At 27.7% G+C, this 20,980-nt stretch overlaps 4 protein-coding genes across 6 annotated transcripts in view; 1 reads left to right on the top strand and 3 right to left on the bottom strand.

Moving 5' to 3' along the window:
• LOC111687477 (zinc finger protein 2) overlaps positions 1-20,980 on the bottom strand; it is a 164,286-nt gene that overhangs the window by 36,013 nt on the left and 107,293 nt on the right. The gene's annotated exons all lie outside the window — the stretch shown is intronic.
• On the top strand, positions 10,311-19,125 carry LOC111687634. 3 transcript variants are annotated; one of them, XM_046950979.1, is made up of 10 exons: positions 10,311-10,384; positions 10,443-10,943; positions 11,008-11,093; positions 12,987-14,208; positions 14,261-14,447; positions 14,506-14,627; positions 15,149-15,546; positions 16,509-16,666; positions 16,725-16,944; positions 18,626-19,125. In XM_046950979.1, exons 1-10 carry the CDS (start codon positions 10,358-10,360, stop codon positions 19,002-19,004), a joined length of 3,300 nt encoding a protein of 1,099 aa, XP_046806935.1. In that variant the 5' UTR covers positions 10,311-10,357; the 3' UTR covers positions 19,005-19,125. The 3 variants fall into 3 exon arrangements, with proteins under 3 accessions (XP_046806935.1, XP_023305860.2, XP_046806934.1); XM_023450092.2 differs by having other exon boundaries at positions 12,231-14,208; positions 15,164-15,546; XM_046950978.1 differs by having other exon boundaries at positions 12,231-14,208.
• LOC111687569 lies at positions 16,802-18,457 on the bottom strand. The gene is made up of 3 exons (XM_023450013.2): positions 17,807-18,457; positions 17,442-17,744; positions 16,802-17,381 (listed from the first exon to the last, which is right to left on the bottom strand). The coding sequence occupies exons 1-3, from the start codon at positions 18,308-18,310 to the stop codon at positions 16,971-16,973; spliced, it is 1,218 nt and encodes a 405-aa protein (XP_023305781.2). The 5' UTR covers positions 18,311-18,457; the 3' UTR covers positions 16,802-16,970.
• LOC111687625 lies at positions 19,000-20,922 on the bottom strand. Its single transcript, XM_023450082.2, has 3 exons — positions 20,301-20,922; positions 19,937-20,239; positions 19,000-19,879 (listed from the first exon to the last, which is right to left on the bottom strand). Exons 1-3 carry the CDS (start codon positions 20,805-20,807, stop codon positions 19,469-19,471), a joined length of 1,221 nt encoding a protein of 406 aa, XP_023305850.2. The 5' UTR covers positions 20,808-20,922; the 3' UTR covers positions 19,000-19,468.

The raw sequence follows: 20,980 nt of genomic DNA, 5'->3' as shown, positions 1-20,980 counted from the left end.
TAACTATCTATCTATCTATCTATCTATCTATCTATCTATCTATCTATCTATCTATCTATCTATCTATCTATCTATCTATCTATCTATCTATATATCCATCAAGTTATCCCTTGTTGAATGCATTTAGTACTTTTAAATTAAACATCAGTCAGAAAATAAAAAAAAGAAGTAAAGAGCATCCTTCTTTTAAAAGAAATATTTTTTATGTCATTTTAATGTTTATAAACAATAAAGTATGCAGTCATTTAATGTATATTTTCCTAAATAAGAGTTAAGCAAAAAGTAATATTTTATTGTTACTTTTATAACAAAATAAACAATCATCAAAATTACACCCTTGGTCACCTTAAAGAACTTAAAAAACAGATGGGATGGCCAATATTATCCTTTTTTTGATATTTTATTTAGACACAGAAATAAATTTCAAAAACAGACAGTAGTAGTTAAAATTTGTTACTGTTGTTGTCGTTTTTTGTTTTCTATTATTTTTTATCACTTTGATAAACAAATAAAACTTTTACTTTGACTTTGAGTGTAATAGTAGTAGATTCATTCCTTTTTAATATTTTGACGAATTGTGTTGAATAATTAAAACATTTTATGCCTGCAGGCTTTGCGCATCACTCACTCATACAGTTTTCCTTTCAGTTAGATTGTTTTATTGTGGCAACAGTTAGAAAAAAAAGGGGTTAATCATAAAGCGTTATAGGCTTTAACGGTAATTAAAAATGTTTAAACTAAATACAGTTGCACTTAGCCTGCTGCCTCCTGCTTTCTTACTGTTTTCATCTGTTTTGTAAAGTATTTAAAATAAAATTTTGAAATTATGAATAACGTTTTAATATTTTGATGGGCTTGTTTTTAGGAAAATTAAATTGAAGGGGTTAGTTTGTTTTTTTATTATTGTTTATATAGTATTTGTTGGGAAATTGCTCTATAAAAATATGACTATAAAATTATTTTTATTATTCCTTTAAGTGTAAATTTTTCATAATTTTTTACGACTTTCTTATGACCAGTTTTAATCTGGTTACGAATAACAAATGGGATTTAATTATAACAAATAGTCTGTATTTTTTGTGTAAATTATTCGAATTTTTATATATTTTTTTATTTATTTTTTCCTGCTTCATATGCAAATTTGTTGAAACAATTAGAAATGCACTTATAATATTTTTACTACAGCAGGCGACACACCTCGTTTGTATTTCCGTTATAAAAAAAATCGGGTCATCAAAAAGTTTTGTTTTTTACGATTTTCTAAAGAATTAAATTCCAAATTAAGAAATTTCATTTTTATTATATTTTTGTATTTGTTAAGTATAGAAAAAATTTAATTAGAATTTTTATTTTATTATAAAAATATTATTATAGACTTTAGAGCTTAAGAAATTATGAAAATAACACCCTTAATAATATGAAAAGATATTAAGAGTTATATTTTGAATATAGGAATGAAAATCTTAGTAATTACTATAAGATCTCTGAAAATTTTATGATTTTTCTAAATTGCTCCTGAAAACAAAAACTATCCACGATCTCTTACCATTTCTCCTTCAATTTGGTAATCATATCAATTAAAGACTGAACTATTAAAAACCCATTAAATATAACCATGGATTGCCTATTGTTATAGTGACCAAAAGGTTTCCATATCCAAAGTAGTTCATTATTAAATTTTTTGTGTTTTAAACAAAAAATGCATAATCTTAATAATTAATTTTTTACATTCCTTTTTTGTATTTATTTTAACATTTTCTAAGTGTTTGAAATGACAATATGGCTGAGTACCTTTTTCCCAAAACAATAGTACAATAACTGTCATCCAAAATGCGCCACAACAGTTTTGAGGGCGAAAAAACAATTATTTTAATGGAAATATATAGAAATCTATTTTAATACTTTACTTTAGAGTTTGAGGGTCAGATATAATGAAAGAAATTCTTAAGATTTTTTTAAGAAAAATATTAAAATTTTTTTGCTGAAATATATTTTCTGAGCAAATAAACATTATAGAAATTATTTTACAAGAGGATATTCACAGTTAGTTATATAATAACTTAAATTAGTTGAATAAAGTATGTATTCAACATGAGCGCCTTTTAAATCAGCCATCGGCAGATAGCTTTTAACAAGCTTATTCTCAAAACAGAAAAAGAAGTATGATTTCGATAGAATTCTCCCATTTAACTAAATCTGTGATAGACCTTCTTTTCTTAAAAAAACATCTTCCAGACAATCTTTTGTTTACTTGACTTTAACACCAGAAAGTGATGAATGTCTTGCCATAACAAATGTTTCATTTAAAATGTCAGTTTTTAAAATGACCACTTGCTAAGATGTTAAAACAAATAATAAAAGAAAAATCTTTATTAAAATGAAAAAAAAAAAAAAATAACCATTCATTGAGAAAATTAAAAGAAATTTCAAGATGTTTATCATATTTTATTTGAAAAAAAGTATGCATATAAAAAACAACAAAAATTATATAAAATTGAAAAAATTCTCTTTAAAATTATTTAATATTTTAAAACTTTAGCTCCCACCTTAAACATTTTACAGTTTGATTCTTCAATAAAGAAAAAAATTGGAATTGTGGATGACCAGCTAAACCACAATTTGTGGTTGTAAAAGACCAAAACCTAAAATTTTGTTGTCTAACTTTGTATAGGCCAACAGTTAAAAGACAACTTTAGCAAAGTGTACACCAACTCAGGCATTTATACTGAAGTAAATCAAATATTGGGAAACAAATATTGTTTTATAACCATTCAAAATTAAATTTACCAAAAAAAAAAAAAAAATAGCCAACTCTTTCGTCCACCCTTCCCCCCTTTAACACTTACCTAAAGGGAGCTCTATATTGGCAACATTTCATTGACATGTGTTACCGTTATTTCGCTTTGCTTGGAGTTCTGAGGGGGTTCCACTCACTTTTCAAAAATTCGATTTAAATTTATGAATTGTCAATTGTACTTTTTTTATTTATTTATATCATATGATTGTATTTTCATTTTGTTTCTGCGAGTATTATTACGATTTCATCACAATTACATTTAAATTTTATATGAAAATGAAGGCATGAGTTTTATGGATTGAAAAAGAAAAACATTTATAAATTGTAATATGATTGTGACAAGGTAGTAAAACAAGTTAAATGCAAATATACATACGAATATATTCGAATATATATGGTTAACCGCAGATGTGACACTCATACTTATACATAGAGGCAGGATTAACCCTTAAATACTCACGATAAATAAGTACCTAAATGAGGAAAAGTTATAGATTTAAACCAGAACCTTTTCTATCTCCTAATAACCAGTAAGGTGACTGGTTCTGTTTTAGACTTCGTAGGATATTTTAATTACTCATACATATATTAATAACATTTTTAACTTAAACCCTGTAAAAATATCAAATAAACTTTTTGCCTTTTGATTTGTTTGATGAAATGTTTATGGAAAAATCACTGTTGGTGGTTTACTATTGCTGTTTTTTTATACTCTCCGCAATATTGTTCGATCAATTCCCTTAGGTATAGAAGCAACATTTTTTCTATTACAATTTTTTACGCTTGGTTTAACCATTGGCATATTTGGCAGGGATTTTCAAAAAACCTTCTAACACAAAAAAATCACAAAAGAGAAGCCATTCGAAAAACACTGATTTAATTTCTTTTCAATTTTTAATTTGTCATGAATTTGTCTGTAACAAATAATTTCAATTTGATTTTGTTTTAAAGTACAATATGCAAAAAAGGAGAGAAAACTGGCAGCAAGGTTTATATAGAAAAAACACAACCCTGTATGGTTATAAGAAAGAAGTTCTCAGTAAAAAAAAGTAATATAATATTAAGTCATTATTTAAATACGGTGCTGACATTTGATACAAGTATTTACTACGCTCGCTTACAAATAGTGAGTTAGTTAAGTACTTACTACTATTGTCTAAAAATAAGCAGTTAAGTAACAAGTTATATTTTTGCGAGAATACAACCTCTTGCGAATACAATAAGTTTTTACCAAAAAAAATATTTTTTCGTTTGTGTAAAAACTAAATTATTTGTAAATCATTACGAAAAATCATCAAGGAGGAAATATTTAAAGAATTGATGTAATAAAAGAAGTGAAGAAATCCAAGAATAAATACCATTTAAGTGTTAAGAATATGTAATTCTATTACTTTACTCTTAGCTATTGTATTATAAATCGATATTTAAAAATAAAAAAAATTAAACAAAAAAGTGCTTTATTAACAATTTTTTTTCTTAATCCTAGATATAAATACTTGTATTTGCACTCAAATCACAGTAAATAGATTTGGTTTAAAAATTAAATAAAACATATTTTTAAGTGTTGATTTGTACGCTACTCAAGAGTCTGAAGTTTTTGAGGTGGCAAAAAGAATTTAAGTACATATTTAACAACTCATTGATTTTGAATAAGTAAAGGTGGCAAAATTTTGTTCAAGTACCTTATTTGAAGAATTTAAAATTAAACTTTATTTATAAATAATATTTTATAATTTTCTATAAAATTGTAAAATATTGTTCATACATTATAAAATTGTATTCACTAAAAACACTTCAAAAAAGTTGGTGCTTAATATAGAACAAGATAAAGTCTATAAAAGTTGTAAGGTTACGCTCAAAATATACAAATATTTGAGATAAAAAGTGTAATATTTGATTGATTAACAATCATCATTTTAAAATATAAATACAAATTATAAAAAATATAATAAAAAATTTGTTTTTGTATGCTTTGTATTATTTGTTATGAAAAAAAATCTTAAAATATTAATTATTATAGTTTAACTTTTTGAAAAATATAAAAGAAAAATATTTTACTTTATAACAAAAGTCTTTATAAACCCTTACATACCGTTTCTAGCAGTCATCAATATTAAAGTGTATTATACTTGTGAGTGCAAAACCGTAATTAACATGGCAATCAAACAAATGTTACCCTTAATTTATACCCTGTATCATGTCAAGTCGTCCTCATCATCATCAACATCATCGTGTTTGTTTGCACTTTCTTGCACTCTGTATAACTTCCCCATATTTAAGAGGTTAGAGACTAAAAGAATCCTTTGGCAAATACAATGTCAAAAGAAAACTCATAAATCAATTTCCGTAGCAAATGCATTAAAATGTTTACTTTTGTTAACAGAGAGAAAGAACAAAGTCAAAGATTACAATTTTAAGATTGGAAAGAATGAAACTGCTGCTTGGCCACAAAGTCAAAATAATAATATTGAAATTACTTAATATTTAGAAAAATTGTTTAAATAAAATATGATTCTGTTAATAAATAAGAATGAAACAAAAGCAACAATTTAGGTCGAATTAAATGTTCGCTTTAAAGAAATATATTTTGATCTTTAAAAAAAAAGTATACTTTTAGTCAAGGTTAGTTTAACAAGGTTATCGAAATATTGTAATTTACAATATAGATTGAACGTCAGCTTTTTCTGTTAAAATTTGACAGTAACGATTAAGGATGAAATCTTTCAAAAAGGATATTGTATGGACTCTGCACAATATTGCTTTTAAAAAACATAATAACAGACTGACGAACATCGCTTCACCGATTTTCGATCACAAAACTAAATTGTATAAATTAAAAACAAATAGACAAATTTATATATATTATATTATAGAAGTTGCAGAGTTTAATAAGAATGTTACGTCTTTACAACTTCTGCCACAATCCATTTAATAACTTAAAGAAAAGATACTCATAAAAACTTATAGACTATTCCATTATTAAAAGTCATAAGTTGTGTACATTTGTAACTCGATTGTAAGTAAGTAAGTAATGGTTTACAGTCTAATTGTTTTTCCAAAAACAACATTAAGAACCATATACAACTGTACAGACGATAATGATTTTATGCAATTTACAAATGCATCTCACCTTTCAATTAAAACTCTAACCGTTATTACAACTTCATTTTTATGTACAATCATCCAGCTACAGTTACAGTTTGTTGTCTTTAGCTTATAGATATTTGCATTTTAACTGGTAAAATGATATGTCTACGAGAAGTTGTTGTCTTTAACAAACAAATATAGCAAAGACTAATACTAGTGCACCATATTACTACTATATGCACTTCCGTTTCCCCCCAAACACATTCTGCTAAACAGAATAGAAGAGAAATGCAATAAAAGAAGATGCATTCAAATGGTCGGACATATTGAAAATGCACTTAACTTCCTGCTTACAAATATTGAAGTGTTCTTTGTGTGGGTGTCTCGGTGTGTGTTGTTATGTATTTTTTATTATTATTTTGTAGAGTAAGAGCATTATAAGGGCAGAGGAGAAAGGGAATAGGAAAGAGATGCCAGCCAATTTAATTGAAAGTGCTATTTGATGCCTTTTACGAAAATGCAATTAAATGCCCGCAAAACATTTTTAAGATAATAAATTCTTGCTACTGGTATGATTTCAAATAAATGAAGAAAACATATAAAATAAGTACAGTTATGTGTTTTCATTTATATTTTCTTCTAAAGAAGGGTTGAAGGAAAAACTCTTTTTTATTTAAATTATTTTAATTTTTCTTGATTTCTGCAGCCTCATCTCCCACCATTAATTGTAGTCAAAATTTTAATTGCGTCTTGCATATGTAGAAAAAATTAAAAAAAAAATCATGTAAGCAAAAAAGAAAGCTTTTAATGACAAGTGATAAATTGTCTTTTTTGTAAAGGATACACACACCCAGTAATCATTGAGGTTTATTGTTTTAGAAAATGAAAAATTATAAATAATTTTGATAAGTGTCATCACATGTGTGTGTCAGTGAGTTTGTATCTAAAAGTCGAAATGACTTTTTTCGAAAAACCAAAAAGTGTTGAATACTAATTATACGCTTTTTAAAAACACATGAATAGTCATTAATCTTAGGTAAAAATGTTAATCATATGTAGAAAAAAGGCAGTTAAAAATAAAATGAGGAAAATTCTTATTTTTAAATAGTGACATTTAGGAAATAAATCTGGGGGTGTTTTTGGGTATTTTGTCAATACCTAAACAAGCAGGGTTGCTAAATGTTAATTTAAGTTAAGTGCCTATTAAAACTATCACTGGGTGTTAATATAAACATCATTTATTTTAAAACTAGTTAAGTACATACTATTTATATGTATGTTTTTCAAAATAGAAAGGGCTAAAAAAGGTAGATAACTCTTTCTTAACATTTAATCAAAATTAAGTGCTATTTTAGCTTAGATTTGTTATTGCAAATAAATCCTTATGTTTTATTTTTATTATCTTTTCTGAACATTTTTTGGGGATTTACAAGTTCTCTTTGCTTGTCTTCTGGGCAATTATAAATTATTTTTTGATTTCTCTTTCATTCGTCATTTTATTCATCCATCTTTTTGTTGTCATTGCTTTTTTGTATTTTGCTATTTGACTGGATTTTCAGGAATCATAGAAACGAGATAAATGCTTAAAGTTAAACTGTTACTGTTTGGCTTAAAGGGTTGGGGAATTGAAACTGCGAAAGATTTCTTACAAATGATATACAAACTAATTAAAATTCTTGGGTATATTATCATTAATCATATGTCTAAGAGTGAAAGATTGTTGAGGTTATAAAAATAGAATAGCACAAAACATGAGTTGGTAAATTTTACTATTTATATGGATGGGATTTAAGTGTATGACGTTCTTAAGAAAGTGTTCGCTTAACATGTTTAAATATATACACTAAACGTTAAACAAAAATTTATTTTCAAGACTAGTCAAGAGACTAATCCTCAAACAAGTCTATAGAATATTCCCTAGACTAGTATAGTTTGATTAACCGGTATAGGGTCTAATACCGGTTAAAATAGTAAGCATTATACTAGTTAATAACACACATCGATAGTTAGTTCTATAGACCAGTATCTGGACTTTTCAATATAATAGTATATCAATAGGCTAGTCTCTAGATAATACAACAGATAAGACTCAAGACTTGCAAGACTGGTCGCTAGAATTGTCAATAATCAATACCATAGACGTGTAAACTTATTAGTAAATGGATCTCTAGATTAGTCAATATACTAGGTTAGCCGATAGACAAGTCATTAGACTAGTCAATAAAATATTCAATAATCTAGTCAGAGAATATCTAATACATAGAATACACAATTTAAGTCTTAACAAATTCAATTTAAAAAATATACAATATTATTTTTATAAAACGCAAAATATTGCCCAGAATGATAAAACATGTAGTAGATTTTACTCACTAATTAATCATTTTGCAAATATATATTTTTTCTTTCAGCTGTCCAAAAGATCATAATCAGTTTTTCAAACTTTCAACGGATATAACCAACAACAGGAAGTCAAAAAGACAACAAAACACACTCATAGTTTTATTTATAACCAATCCACATTTGTAGGTCATTTCTATGATGTCCCAACATACAACAACATACATATGTACATATTCTAGTAATTATTTAAGCTAGCGCCTGTTTGTCTATAAACAAAATCTATACAATTAATTATTTATTTAAGAAGAAATACACAAAAAATTTTCCTCTTCTTGACTTCCTTTAACATGAAAATTTGCACTTCATAAATCTTAAAATCCAACACAATTTCGGGGTTGTTTCCTTTAATATTTATAAGAAAAACTAAGAGGTCAATTCCATAAACAATTATGGTTACATGTCTAACAAAAAAGGATTAAAGTGTTATATAAATATAAAAGACAAAATTTTACTGATTTATAGATAAAATATAAATAAAAAGTTTTTAAAATGATTTATTTATTTCTAAAAATAATTATATGTGGCTTGAAACACATATATAATCATAAACAACCACCAACCTATTTATAGTTTTTGCCAAAACTAATGACCACTCGTTATGCCTTTTCTTTAGATGGCAACATTTAGTATTAAATTTTTAGAAAATTGAATTGGAACAACAACCACTTTACACATATGAATTTTCATATATAAATGTAAATTACTCTGATATGTAAATATGTAAATTATATACAATTTATCATTTTAATAGTTAAACATTAATAATTTTACTTTAAAAACAATTTGATATGCATAAAAAATCAGCAAACAAGAAAAAATATACACATATACAAAGAATTGAAATCCTTCTTTGGATGTTCAGACAACTAACCATTCATTCATATGTGTGAATAATACACAAGAAAACCCAGCAATCAATTGGAATAATTTACTAGCCAAAGTCTTTAAATTACATTAAACCATCAGAGCTTTCTGGGAACAGAAAAGCTCTCATGTTGACGATTAATAGTAAACAGTTTAAAAGCTTTGAAATTTAACAACAAAACGATCGAGGATACAGGACCATGACGATTGTTATTATGGAATACCGAAGGATCTGTTGTTGTAGACGTGTTGTTGAGACTGACAATTTATATAAAGTTTTCAATTAATTAGCAAGAGAGAGAGAGAGAGGAAAATAATTCTAAGTTTTTAGAAATGATGCTTTTGCTATAAACACCGACGATAGATGGAAGATCCAAAAAAGCTTTGATCGATGCATCATTTAGAGAGAAAACGCTTCTACTTCATTATACTTTGTTTGCTGGGTGGTTCTATATAAAAAAAATTACAGTTACATTAACTAAACAATGATAACTGTTATAGAGTTAGATTGGGTGTATGTGTATCTGCGAGAATGTTTATATTATTTTAAAAATTGAAACACATTAGTTGCATGTTTACTTACATCAAAGACACAATAACAGAAGCAACAACAACAACACCAAACCATACAACAAAGGACTTTATACCACTTCTTTTTTATATAGTGTCACATTAAAGGATGTATGACAATATTGTATCTTTTGAATGTGTGTGGAAAAAAGACACACACATGCACACAAGACACATTATTGTGTAAGTTAAAATGTGGGGAAATTTACATATGAATACGAAGAATAACAAAATAAATATGTGAAGGTCTATTGTTTGATATAATGAAAAATTATTGGGTAATCAGCAACAGTTTTTAACAAACGTCTATAGTCTGTCTCTATAGACGTTTGTCTAAAGGATATAGAAAATGATTTTATTGTTTGAATATAAATTGTACAGTCATTTGATAATGTCTTGAAATATAGAAGATGATATTTAAAGTTAATGGGTTTTAATCTAAAGAAAGTACTTATGTACTCATACTTAAAAAAAAATGAAATTTGTATAAAAATTATGAAATTGAGGAAAAGTTAAAATTTTTCTTTCCCTGTAAAATATCGATAAATTTGTTTTATTGACAAATTGTAGTTTTTAACTAATACTGATATATTTTTTAGATTGAAAACTTTTAAGAAAACTAGAAAAAAATCTAACATGAGCGGTAAAAGACTAACCTCTGAGGTATTTATCTTAAGAGGACTTCAATACATTCCGCTAAACCTAAAATTTAATGTTTCAGCGTTTACGTGATAGAACCAGTTATGGTCTGTATTGTGTCAATTTCCATGGTTCGGGTTTAAATACCATTAAAGATGAATTTAAACGACAAGCTTTAACGGGTTTAAGACAAACGCTTTTTATTGTGGATTTAGATGAATTACAAAAAGATCTTAACAATCAGCCACGTAATAGCAAAATGAGAAAAGAATTGAAAGAGAATTTCAATAATTATTTAATAAAAAACTTGATACTACAAATACAAGGATTTCGCAAGGAATATGAATTACTAATAAAGAAAATCAATGAAGAATTAAAATTTAATTTATATGAATATTGGCTAAAACACATAGAAGAAAACAATAAAATTTCTTTAGAACCTAAACTAAAGGATACCAATAAACAAAAACTTTCTAACACTAACAAAGAATTGAAAACAGAAGACAAAATTCCCTGTGCCGTTTCACTATTACCCCAAGAACACAATCGAGTAGGACAGCCTAAACTAATATCTACAAGAAAGGTTTGTTTTATAAATTATCAAATGATATATTTTTTAATTTCTCTTATGGGATTATTACCTTCAGTACATTAAAGATGAGCCCACCTTGGGCAAATTGTACATAATTATTTTGGGCGAAATGTGTGAAGAATTCTATAAGGATTTATTAAGGTAAATAAATGTATTTTTAAATAAATCTGTAATTTTATACCTTAAGTGTTTTCTAAAGAGCTTTATTGTGAAAAAGTTTCTTTATTTTTCGTCTTATACTTCCTTCCTTCTGTTTGCATCTCTTGAACAATAAATTGCTATTTAAATACCGGAGTCTTAACTTGACATGACACTTACCAACTTATGCAAAAACCTTTCCAAGTCATAGCTTTATGCAAGCCAACACTTGTAAGTATGTAAGTTTTCACACTGCAAAAAGTTTAAACAAACTAACAAGTGTTTATTTTCAAAAGAACTTTTCTATACAAAAATGAAAAGAAAAAACAAACTTGGGTTGTTCAAAAATGCATTTAAAAGTTAATGGAATGACAGGAGTCTGTACACTATTGTGCTTTTCTTATTATTTTGTTGTAACTAATTCCCAAGAAAGATTTGTTGTATGTTGTAATTGAAAGACGATGAGGTATGGGATAAAGTATTGTAAGTTGGCGCCATATACTAGTCGTCGTGATTCCCTACAAGATAATTACTTGTGAGAACAACAAAAATTTAAATTATTTACAAAAGATATTGCAGTTCAAACATTTCTTTGAAAATGAATTTTATCAACATTGTTTTAAAACAAGATCAATCATTCCTTCAAAAGATAATTTCTTTTGCTTTAGAACTTTGCCTGAGAAAGTCCTTAAAACACTTTCCAATCTTAAGTAGGGTATAAAAGGGAAAACTTTATCTTTGGCCATGCAGACATGCATCATGTATGCATTTTTCCAAAAAATGCTATTACTTATACGAAATTTATGTGCAACTTACTACAAGAAATTCAAAATAATTTAAAATTTATAAAAGCAGAGGCAGGGGGCAAATAAAGCAATTATTCAATATTTACATAATTTGAAAATAAATATTCTAGCAATCAATAATATACAAAAGTTTAACTAAAATAAACAGAAGTGATAAGAGGTTACTCATTCCCTCTTTCCATCCACAAACTGCGCTCGTAGAGTACAAATGCATAAGATTTCCAAACTACTTCATGTTTTCTTTACAGACAAATACTAGTAAATAAATAAGAAATGTTTATAAAACAAAATTTTAGTAATCCTTTTACATTTAAAATACAATTTCTCTTTTAAGGCGAGATCAACCTCTTGAGGGTATTATAAATTTTATACCAACTGAAAGCAACTATGACATCATGTTGGGTAATAATAAATTACGAAATTTTATTGTGGCAACTTTGGCTACAATTAATTTTTCAATTTATCAAATGAGACAAGAAATAAGTCTGAAGCCAGTGGGTTTATTTAACCATGAATTACCGGTTATATCTAATTGTTTAGCTACTAAATATTGTCGAGAAATCTATGATCAATTAACCTGGAGTATTTATGATATAGATATGTTAAGGCAGCAATATGAATTGTTTTATTATAAACCCTTTCAATTAATAGATGTACAAATTCCCGCTAATGTTAATTTAACAGAACTATATTACAAGGCTGAGTCCTTGTGTATAAAGGGAAATTTTCAAAATTCTATTTCAACTATAAGCGGCACGGATTTGTCTACAATAGCAGTTTACTTAAATAGTTTATTAAACACCTGCGGCTGGTCAGAAAGTGAAGAAACTAGTTCTAAGTTTTCATCAATTATTAAAATTTCCAAATTTGAAAGATTGATTATGGACGACAATAATACTTTTTTATTAAATATGCTGCAAAATGTTGAGCCCAGTAAATATGATTCTTTATATTTAAGCTGTTTAGATTATAATATGCTTAAAACATATTCGGTGTTTAGGACTCCAAAATCTTTTAATAATGATGAAGAAAATTTTAAAACTATAAATCTACCTAAATATGTAAAATATTATGCTAATTCCGATTGCAGCCAACAACGCATAACAGAGTTAATTAAACAATATGATGATTACCAAATACAAGAAATTGCTCCTGGCTACAAACTTTATACTTTTAAAAGATCGTTTAATGTTTTAAATGAAGTTGAAGACCGCGTGATAATACCCACACGTTTATGTTTTCGGGATTTTACTTTATTTCAAATGAAAGAGTTTTTGCAAAATTTAAACACCCCCTCCCTAAAACCAGAACTTTATTCCGATACTAGTCTTCAAGAGAAAAAAGTTAAAACTTTGGAATTTGATGAAAATATCTTCATAAGACCTAATTCGCTTAAAGCTTTGAAATTACAAAAAGAAACTGCTAAAGAAGAAAATAAAAGTAGAAAAAGTGATTACTCCAATAGAAGTAAAAGTGGTAAAAAATCTTCGCTTGCTAAATCATCTACAAAAAGCGAAAATTCCATCGGCTTGCCGCAAGATCATCATTTGCTTAAAGGATACAACTTGGAGGATACTTTACAGGAAGTAAAATATAAAATTTCCAAATACTATTATCAAAAGGGATACGTGCAACTGTATGAGGAGAAATGGTGTTTTCAGGATATGAACAAGCAAATTACTTTGGCCTTAAATAATACCACTATATTTTTCAATGGAACTCGTCATTTACCCCATAATATAAGCAATAACATACGTTTAATTAGTCCCAACAATATCAGTATTCGTATACTTAATAATCCCGAAGAGTTTTCGAAGATCGTTATGTATTATCCAAACGGATTGAGTGTATTTTATCACGACACATATTGTGAGCAAATTTGGTATTGTGATGATACTCCTCGAAAAGAAGAGCGTAGAATTTATACTAATTTAGGAGCTATAATTGTTTTCTTTAAGAGTAATGATTTGATCATGATAATGCGTTATAATGGTGAAATATATAAACTTTATCAACATGAGTTAGCGGAAGAAGAGGAAGAACAAGGCCACACTAGTGAGCTGGGAGAGGTGCAAGAGAAAAGTTCGGGTTATATAGATATCAAAGCTCAGGGTGACTCAATAATAAATAAAGGAGATACATTTGAGCATAAATCGAAACAATCTAAAAAATCAAGAAACACTTTAAAATCTTGCATTAATTATGAATTAAACTTCTTAAATTTATTATGTTCTATATATGATTTAAAATATTTACATCTAATAGTAACCACTTCCCAAGGAAGGCGTATAAATATGACCCATCAAGGAAATGTAAATAAACAATTTAATTTTAATTTTATTTTATTAATTGTATTAGCTTCAGATCTTTGAAGGACCTCATTGTTCTCTTAATGAATGGCATGACTATTATGCCAATGAATCCTATTGTGAGCGCAGTGATGGTGTAAAAATGATTTGGTCCTCAGATTATTTTAAATGTTTTCACAAAGATGGTTCATCATTTAAAACCACCATCGAGAATATATTTGAGAAGGAAACAGATGAGTTTGGTAACTTAGGTTGTTAAACTTTTAAACGTTTTGAAAAAATATTCTGTAATTTCTTTAGAATCTCAAATTTCGCAAAGTTCCTCACATGATTATATAAAAGATGAAATGGAAGATGAAATACAGGATAAATCGAAATTGGGCAAAAATCTTAAGCAAAAGGAATTATCTTTTGGAGGAATGGTAAAATTATAAATCAAAACTATAGATTGGTCTCTAGTAGAGATTCCGAACTGATCTATAGGCAAGACTATAGAGTGATCTATAGACAAGATAATAGAGTTATTTATAGTCAAGGCTAATCTATAGTCAAAACAATGGAGTGATTTATTGTCAAGATTATAGAGTAGTATATAATCAGGACTATGGGCAGATCTATAGTTAAAACTATAGACTGAACAATGGTCAAGACTATAGACTAATCAATAGCCATCACTATAGTTAAGACTACAGTCTGATCTACAGACACCATTATAGACTAAACTTTACTCATGACTCCATATTGAACTATAGTCAAGACTAACATGATCTATAGTCAAAACTATAAACTAATCTATAGTTAAGACTATATACTAATCTATATTCAAAGCTATAGACTGATCAATCAAGATCTAGTCAAGTGAATTACCTATATGCTCAAGTCTAATGATGACCCATTTCAACTGATCTATAAACAATACTGCTTCATAACTAATAATTTCTAGTCCTCTATCTTTCAGCCTTTTACTTTTATAAATCACGAAACTGTTGAGGAACATATATCATCAGATTTGCCATTTATAACTTATCACTGCAAAAGTTTCTTCATGCAACACCCAAATTATGCTGAAGTTTATATACTTAACCCAGAACTCTCAAATTTTTTATCACTAATGGAAATCTTTGGCAAGGATGATATACGAATTTATATCCATAGAGAGCCTAGTTATATAGATGAAGAATACTTAAGATCAGAAGGTGAAGAATATACAAATAATTATACGAATTTTAAAACTATAGTAAATGTCTGGATTGGGGAAAATTTAAATATAACTGCGGATAATGAAGTTTGTGAAGTGTATGCGGTAATGTCGGAATCTCAAGTTGTTAGGGAATTGAAAAGGTAAGTTTTTTTTCGCTTTTTTTATATTAATGTTGTTATAATGTGTTAATTACATAGAGAAAAAAATTCGATAATATATCATTTATATGCTTAGTAAAAATCATGGTTGCAGATTAAGTCAAAATATTAGTTAAAAAAGATTTGAACCACGCTAAAATTTAAATTACATTTGATGCAATTTAGTCCTGAGAAACCATGTTTTCATTCAATTTATAGGGCAATATTTCTATAGGTGTAGAAATAAAACTTTATTGAGAAATATTAACCCTACACCATTTTACCTCCGTTGTGCCTCACTAAATTTAACGATTTCTACAACAACTTGGTGCATAATGAGGTGGTTTATACAACTCGTTATATTATTTTTTCCTGCACAAACATTCTAAAGGCAACTAACTCCTGTGATAATACATACTTGAAGTCGTTAGATGAAGAGAAGAAAAACCCTTTAACTTAAGCGAATATGCTCATATATTTATATCTGGAGAAAAGTGCAAAAATATTGTATTTATAATGCAACCATATCTTTGCTATACATTGTCGTCGAATCATCATTGTGCAATACTTTGCATTTATGATTAGTATAGTGTAGTGTATGTACTTTAGCTTGATGGCAGTCAAAATGGTGAGGATGATACTGCTGAAGATGGTGATGAAGCTGGCAATGATAGTTATTTGTTTGTTCGAGGAGTATGTATGGTCGTTTGGTTTGCATGCATTATTATCTTTACTGTGAACATTATTATGCAAATGAAAATGTTTTATCAAGTGGAAAATTGTCAGTCAGTTAAGAAGTACATTGTGGCGAATATGAATATACAAAACCGCAAATTATCTAAAGAAGAAAAAAAACCTCCTCCATATAATAGAAATATTCTCAAATTCAAATTAACATAAAAATAAATGAATAGAGAAATGAAACTTTTTTAAAACTTATACATATATAACTTGTCTTATTACAGTGATTCTTCCTTGACATTGAGATTAAAATATACGGACTGTATAAATGATGCTTTCAAATATTTGGTTAATGAAATAGCCTTATTAGAAGGCAGCAAAAAGCAAAAAACTGAAAAATTATATTACATAGAAAAACTTAATTCAGATTGCAGTAGAAGAGGTAAATCAAAACTAACAGTTTTTATAGATAATAAATTTAATTCATATTTTTTAAAAAGGTTTTGAATTTTATGCTTCTCCACCTGTTCTTTCCCACTACAATTTTACTGCTAGTAACAATATAACCGAATTTAAGCCTGTGACTAGCATACAGGAATTAATGACCAATAATTGTGAATACTATCATCAAGAATTGAACAAATTCCCACGTTTCAAACAGGCAAAAAAGAAAAAACTAGTCGATGTTGCTATAGAATTTCCCCAATTACTAAGTGCTAAGTAAGTTTTTGTTTAAATTATAATTATTATAACATATTTATTTCTTCATAATATTTTAAAGTATGTTCCAAAGTTTCCTTAACACGTGGGTTGTCATACATTAAAACTCTTATTTTTTTCATTTTCTCTGGCTGGCCAAAAGTATTACAGTCAAATCCTTGAGATTTAGACTTTTCCAAGGCCACAATAGGCAACTCACAAAGCGAGGTGTATAAACCGATCAATTCACAACGTTGGATTTCGTTAAGAACATCTTCCAAGTAGGGTATCTCTGCTTTAGGATAATTTTGCTTTTCCAAAGTTTCTTTTAATTGAACATAATATGTTTGTATTAATTGCTGGCGTTTATCTTTTAAAACTTGCAATTCCAAACTGGTATTTAAAAACCAATTGATATCAAAACCACAACTTCCCCAGAAACAATTTTGAAAATCCACCTTTAAAAAAGCACCAAGTAAAATATTGTTTTAGCAATATTTAGAACAAAGTTAACTTACAAATAACACATCAATGGGCTTATTGGAGTTACAATCATATTTGTATAAGAAATTATTAACCCACAAATCACCATGGTTAATAACATTGAATTTAGAGTTCCTCGAATTAACCACTTCCATTACCATATTATTGAATTTTGGTATAACTGCCTGAACTCTCTGGGACAAGTACTCATATGAAGGCCAATTTTTAATCATATTGGACACATATTCAAAACCACCAAAAGTAATGGCTTCGGCTATAACATCAGAAGCACCTTTTTCAAAATGAGAACCTCTTAAAGACGACACCACATCAGGAAACTATAAAAATGTTTTGCAAAAATATTAACATTCCTTTAAGAGTTAATTAATACAGAACTCACTTTTTTGGAAAATATCATGGAGGCGGCATGAAATTTCGCTATCTTTTTCATTAGTATTAAAGCATGCTCCAAATCTAATCCCTTTATACGATCAGCACAGAAATAACCCAAACTATTTAAATTTTCCAAAACATAATATTCCTCCTTATTCCTTTCACTTATTAAACATTTGGCATGTAATTTATTTTCATTATCACTCTCCCCAGCATTTAAACATTCTTCCATAGCTGGCAATACTGTGTTAAACATTTCTTCCTCATTTGAACCAATCTCGGCAATTTCCGGTATCATTAACTTCACTATAAAAGATTTGCGTTCATCATTGCCATTCATTTCATATTGTACATCCACTTGATATATTTCGCTGCAAAAGTTTTCTCCATTTGCCGATGAAAGCTTAAATTCGCAAGCTTTTATATTAAAAGCACTTGTATTGTGATAACCTTGGAGAGCTCTTTTGATAAGGGCTTCGTTGAGTAGAGGAGATAACATAGTTTGCGTCATTGTTAGTTAGTTCATTAAGAGCAGGCGGGGAAGGTAAACAAAATGTTTAAGAACAACAAAAACACTCTTACACAAAGAAATTTACTCGCACAACTTGTTCAAAGCACAGTTAAACGTAAACTAAAGGGAGCTAAAATAATTTATATTCAAAACTAAAGACCGCAAAAAAAGCTTTTACACATTATGAAATTCGAAATTTACACTACACTTAAATAGATAATCATTTTATTATATGATAAGTTTAACATATAGATATTAATTGAGAGTGTTTTCATCATAACAAAATATTTGTGAGTATTATTTTTGTTATTTCAGCATATTTATAAAAATCCCCCAACAACTTAGAAGTACCGCTAATATTACAAATTTCTTGGAGCCTTTTGAAAAAATAGATTTTAAAAAATTACGCAGCAAGTTTAAAAATGTTCTTAATTTTTATATGAAACCTCAGCAGCAAGAGGATTTGAAAATATTTAGCAGTTTAAAGAATTGGTCAAAGCGTCATTGGGAGCATAAGAGACGTTTATTTACAGAACAACAACGTTTGAGCCTTTATCATGCCATGATTAAACATAAAATGTATCCAAATTATTGGAAATTTTCAAAAGCCTATGAGTGTCAAGTATGTCGTATAGAATTTTTTGACTTTATGCAAAATAAATGTGAGAAAAAAGAGATACAAGGTCAAGAATAATAAAATGATTTTTTGAGATTTATTTTTATAAGAGGATATATATAACAATGAAGTTTAATAAAATATGAGTTTAATCTAAATTGGTTTTTAATAAAGAATTTTCAAGACTATTGAATTTCAACACAAGAACAATTAAATGTATTTTATTACTGTGTCTATGTCATGATAATGCAGTTTCAGATACTACAGTGTTTAGAGTTATCCAGTCCAACCATTTTTTTTTTAATTTATTACATATTTTACATTAATTTAAATGACATTACATTTAAATTTAATGTCCGTATCTCTGTAGCATCAATTTGCAAGTTTGTAAACAAAAATAAATTGTATTGTTTACATTAAGCAAATTTTAAAGAACACTTTTGATAAGATCCACTTTTAATATAGCAGATAATAAAGTTATTTAAATTATTTTATAATACGGAAAGTATGTATATAATGTAAACACTATTGTCAATTTAAATTTACAACAAATTTATTTCATCAAAATATTTTAAACTATATGCCAAAGTATCTTTCACACGTGGATTATCATACATTAGAATACGAATTTCATTCATTTTTTCTGGTTGAGTAAATGTATTGTTATCAAATCCTTGAGACTTACATCTTTCTAAGGCAAACATTGGAAATTCACATAAAGCTATATAAAAACCAATAAACTCGCAACGTTTAATCTCCACAAGAACATCTTCTTTCGAAGGAATCTCTAGCTGAGGATAATTTTCTTTTTTCAAAGTCGCGGTCAAAGCCTCATAATAGCATTCTATTAGTTGTAAACGTTTTTCACTTAAAACTTTCAATTCCAGACTAGAGTTTAAAAACCAATTTATATCAACACCACAACTGCCCCAAAAACAATTCTGAAAGTCGATCTTAAAAGAAAGCCAATGTTTACATTTTTATAATCAAATATGAACACAACTACTTACAAATAATACATCTGTTGGTCTTCCTTTATCTTCGGAATATTTGTAAAGAAAATTATTAACCCACAGATCACCATGATTAATAACATTAAATATGGAATTTTTAGAATTTACTACCTCGTAAGCCAATCCATTATATTTAGGTATAACAGAACGAAGTTTTTGGGATAAATTTTCATAAGTAGGCCAATTTTTAATCATATCAGAAACATATTCAAAACCACCATAAGTAATAACTTGAGACACTTCATCACAGGCACCTTTTTCAAAACCCGAATTTAAAAGAGATTGTACTATATCGGGAAACTTAAAATAAGAAGTGAAATATAGTCACTATTTACAGTGTTTAAAAATAAAATAAACTCACTTTCTTGGCATATATCATAGAAGCGGCATGAAATTTTGCTATTTTTTTCATTACGATTTCAGCATGTTCATAATCTAGACCCTTACAACGATCAGCACAATAATAACCCAAACTATTTAAATTTTCCAATATATAAAATTCTGCCTTATCACTTTCACTTAGCAAACATTTGGCATGTAATTTGTTATCATTTTCAGCTCCAGTCAAACATTGTTCCATACCTGGCAGTATGGTGTTAAGCATTAGGAATTCATTTGAACCCAAGTCCGCTATTTCCGGTATTAAAATCTTTGCAATCAAAGATTTTTGCTCAACATTGACATTTATTTCATATTTTACCTTTACTAGATAAATTTCGCTGCAAAAGTTTTCTCCATTGGCGGGTGAAAGCTTAAATTCACAAGCTTTTATTTTAAAAGCACTCGAATTATTTGAATTGTGATAATTTAGGAGAGCACGTTTAATAAGTTCTTCGTTAAGTAGATGAGAAAGCTCAAATTTTGTCATTTTGGAAACGAGAGGAGAGGGGTGGAGAAATTTTATTAAATTTACAACAACTAAACACACTCTTTTAAAATAGAACTTGTCAGAAGCAAAGCTAACACTAAACTGAATGAAAGAAAGAACAAATATGCCACAAATTGGAGCGAAGGTAAAAAACTACACAACATTATGAAATT

Source organism: Lucilia cuprina, chromosome 5, assembly GCF_022045245.1.
Source record: "Lucilia cuprina isolate Lc7/37 chromosome 5, ASM2204524v1, whole genome shotgun sequence".
Lineage (NCBI taxonomy): Eukaryota > Metazoa > Arthropoda > Insecta > Diptera > Calliphoridae > Lucilia > Lucilia cuprina.
The sequence above is the reverse complement of the archived record's forward strand: the minus strand, read 5'-3'. Positions and strand labels throughout refer to the sequence as shown.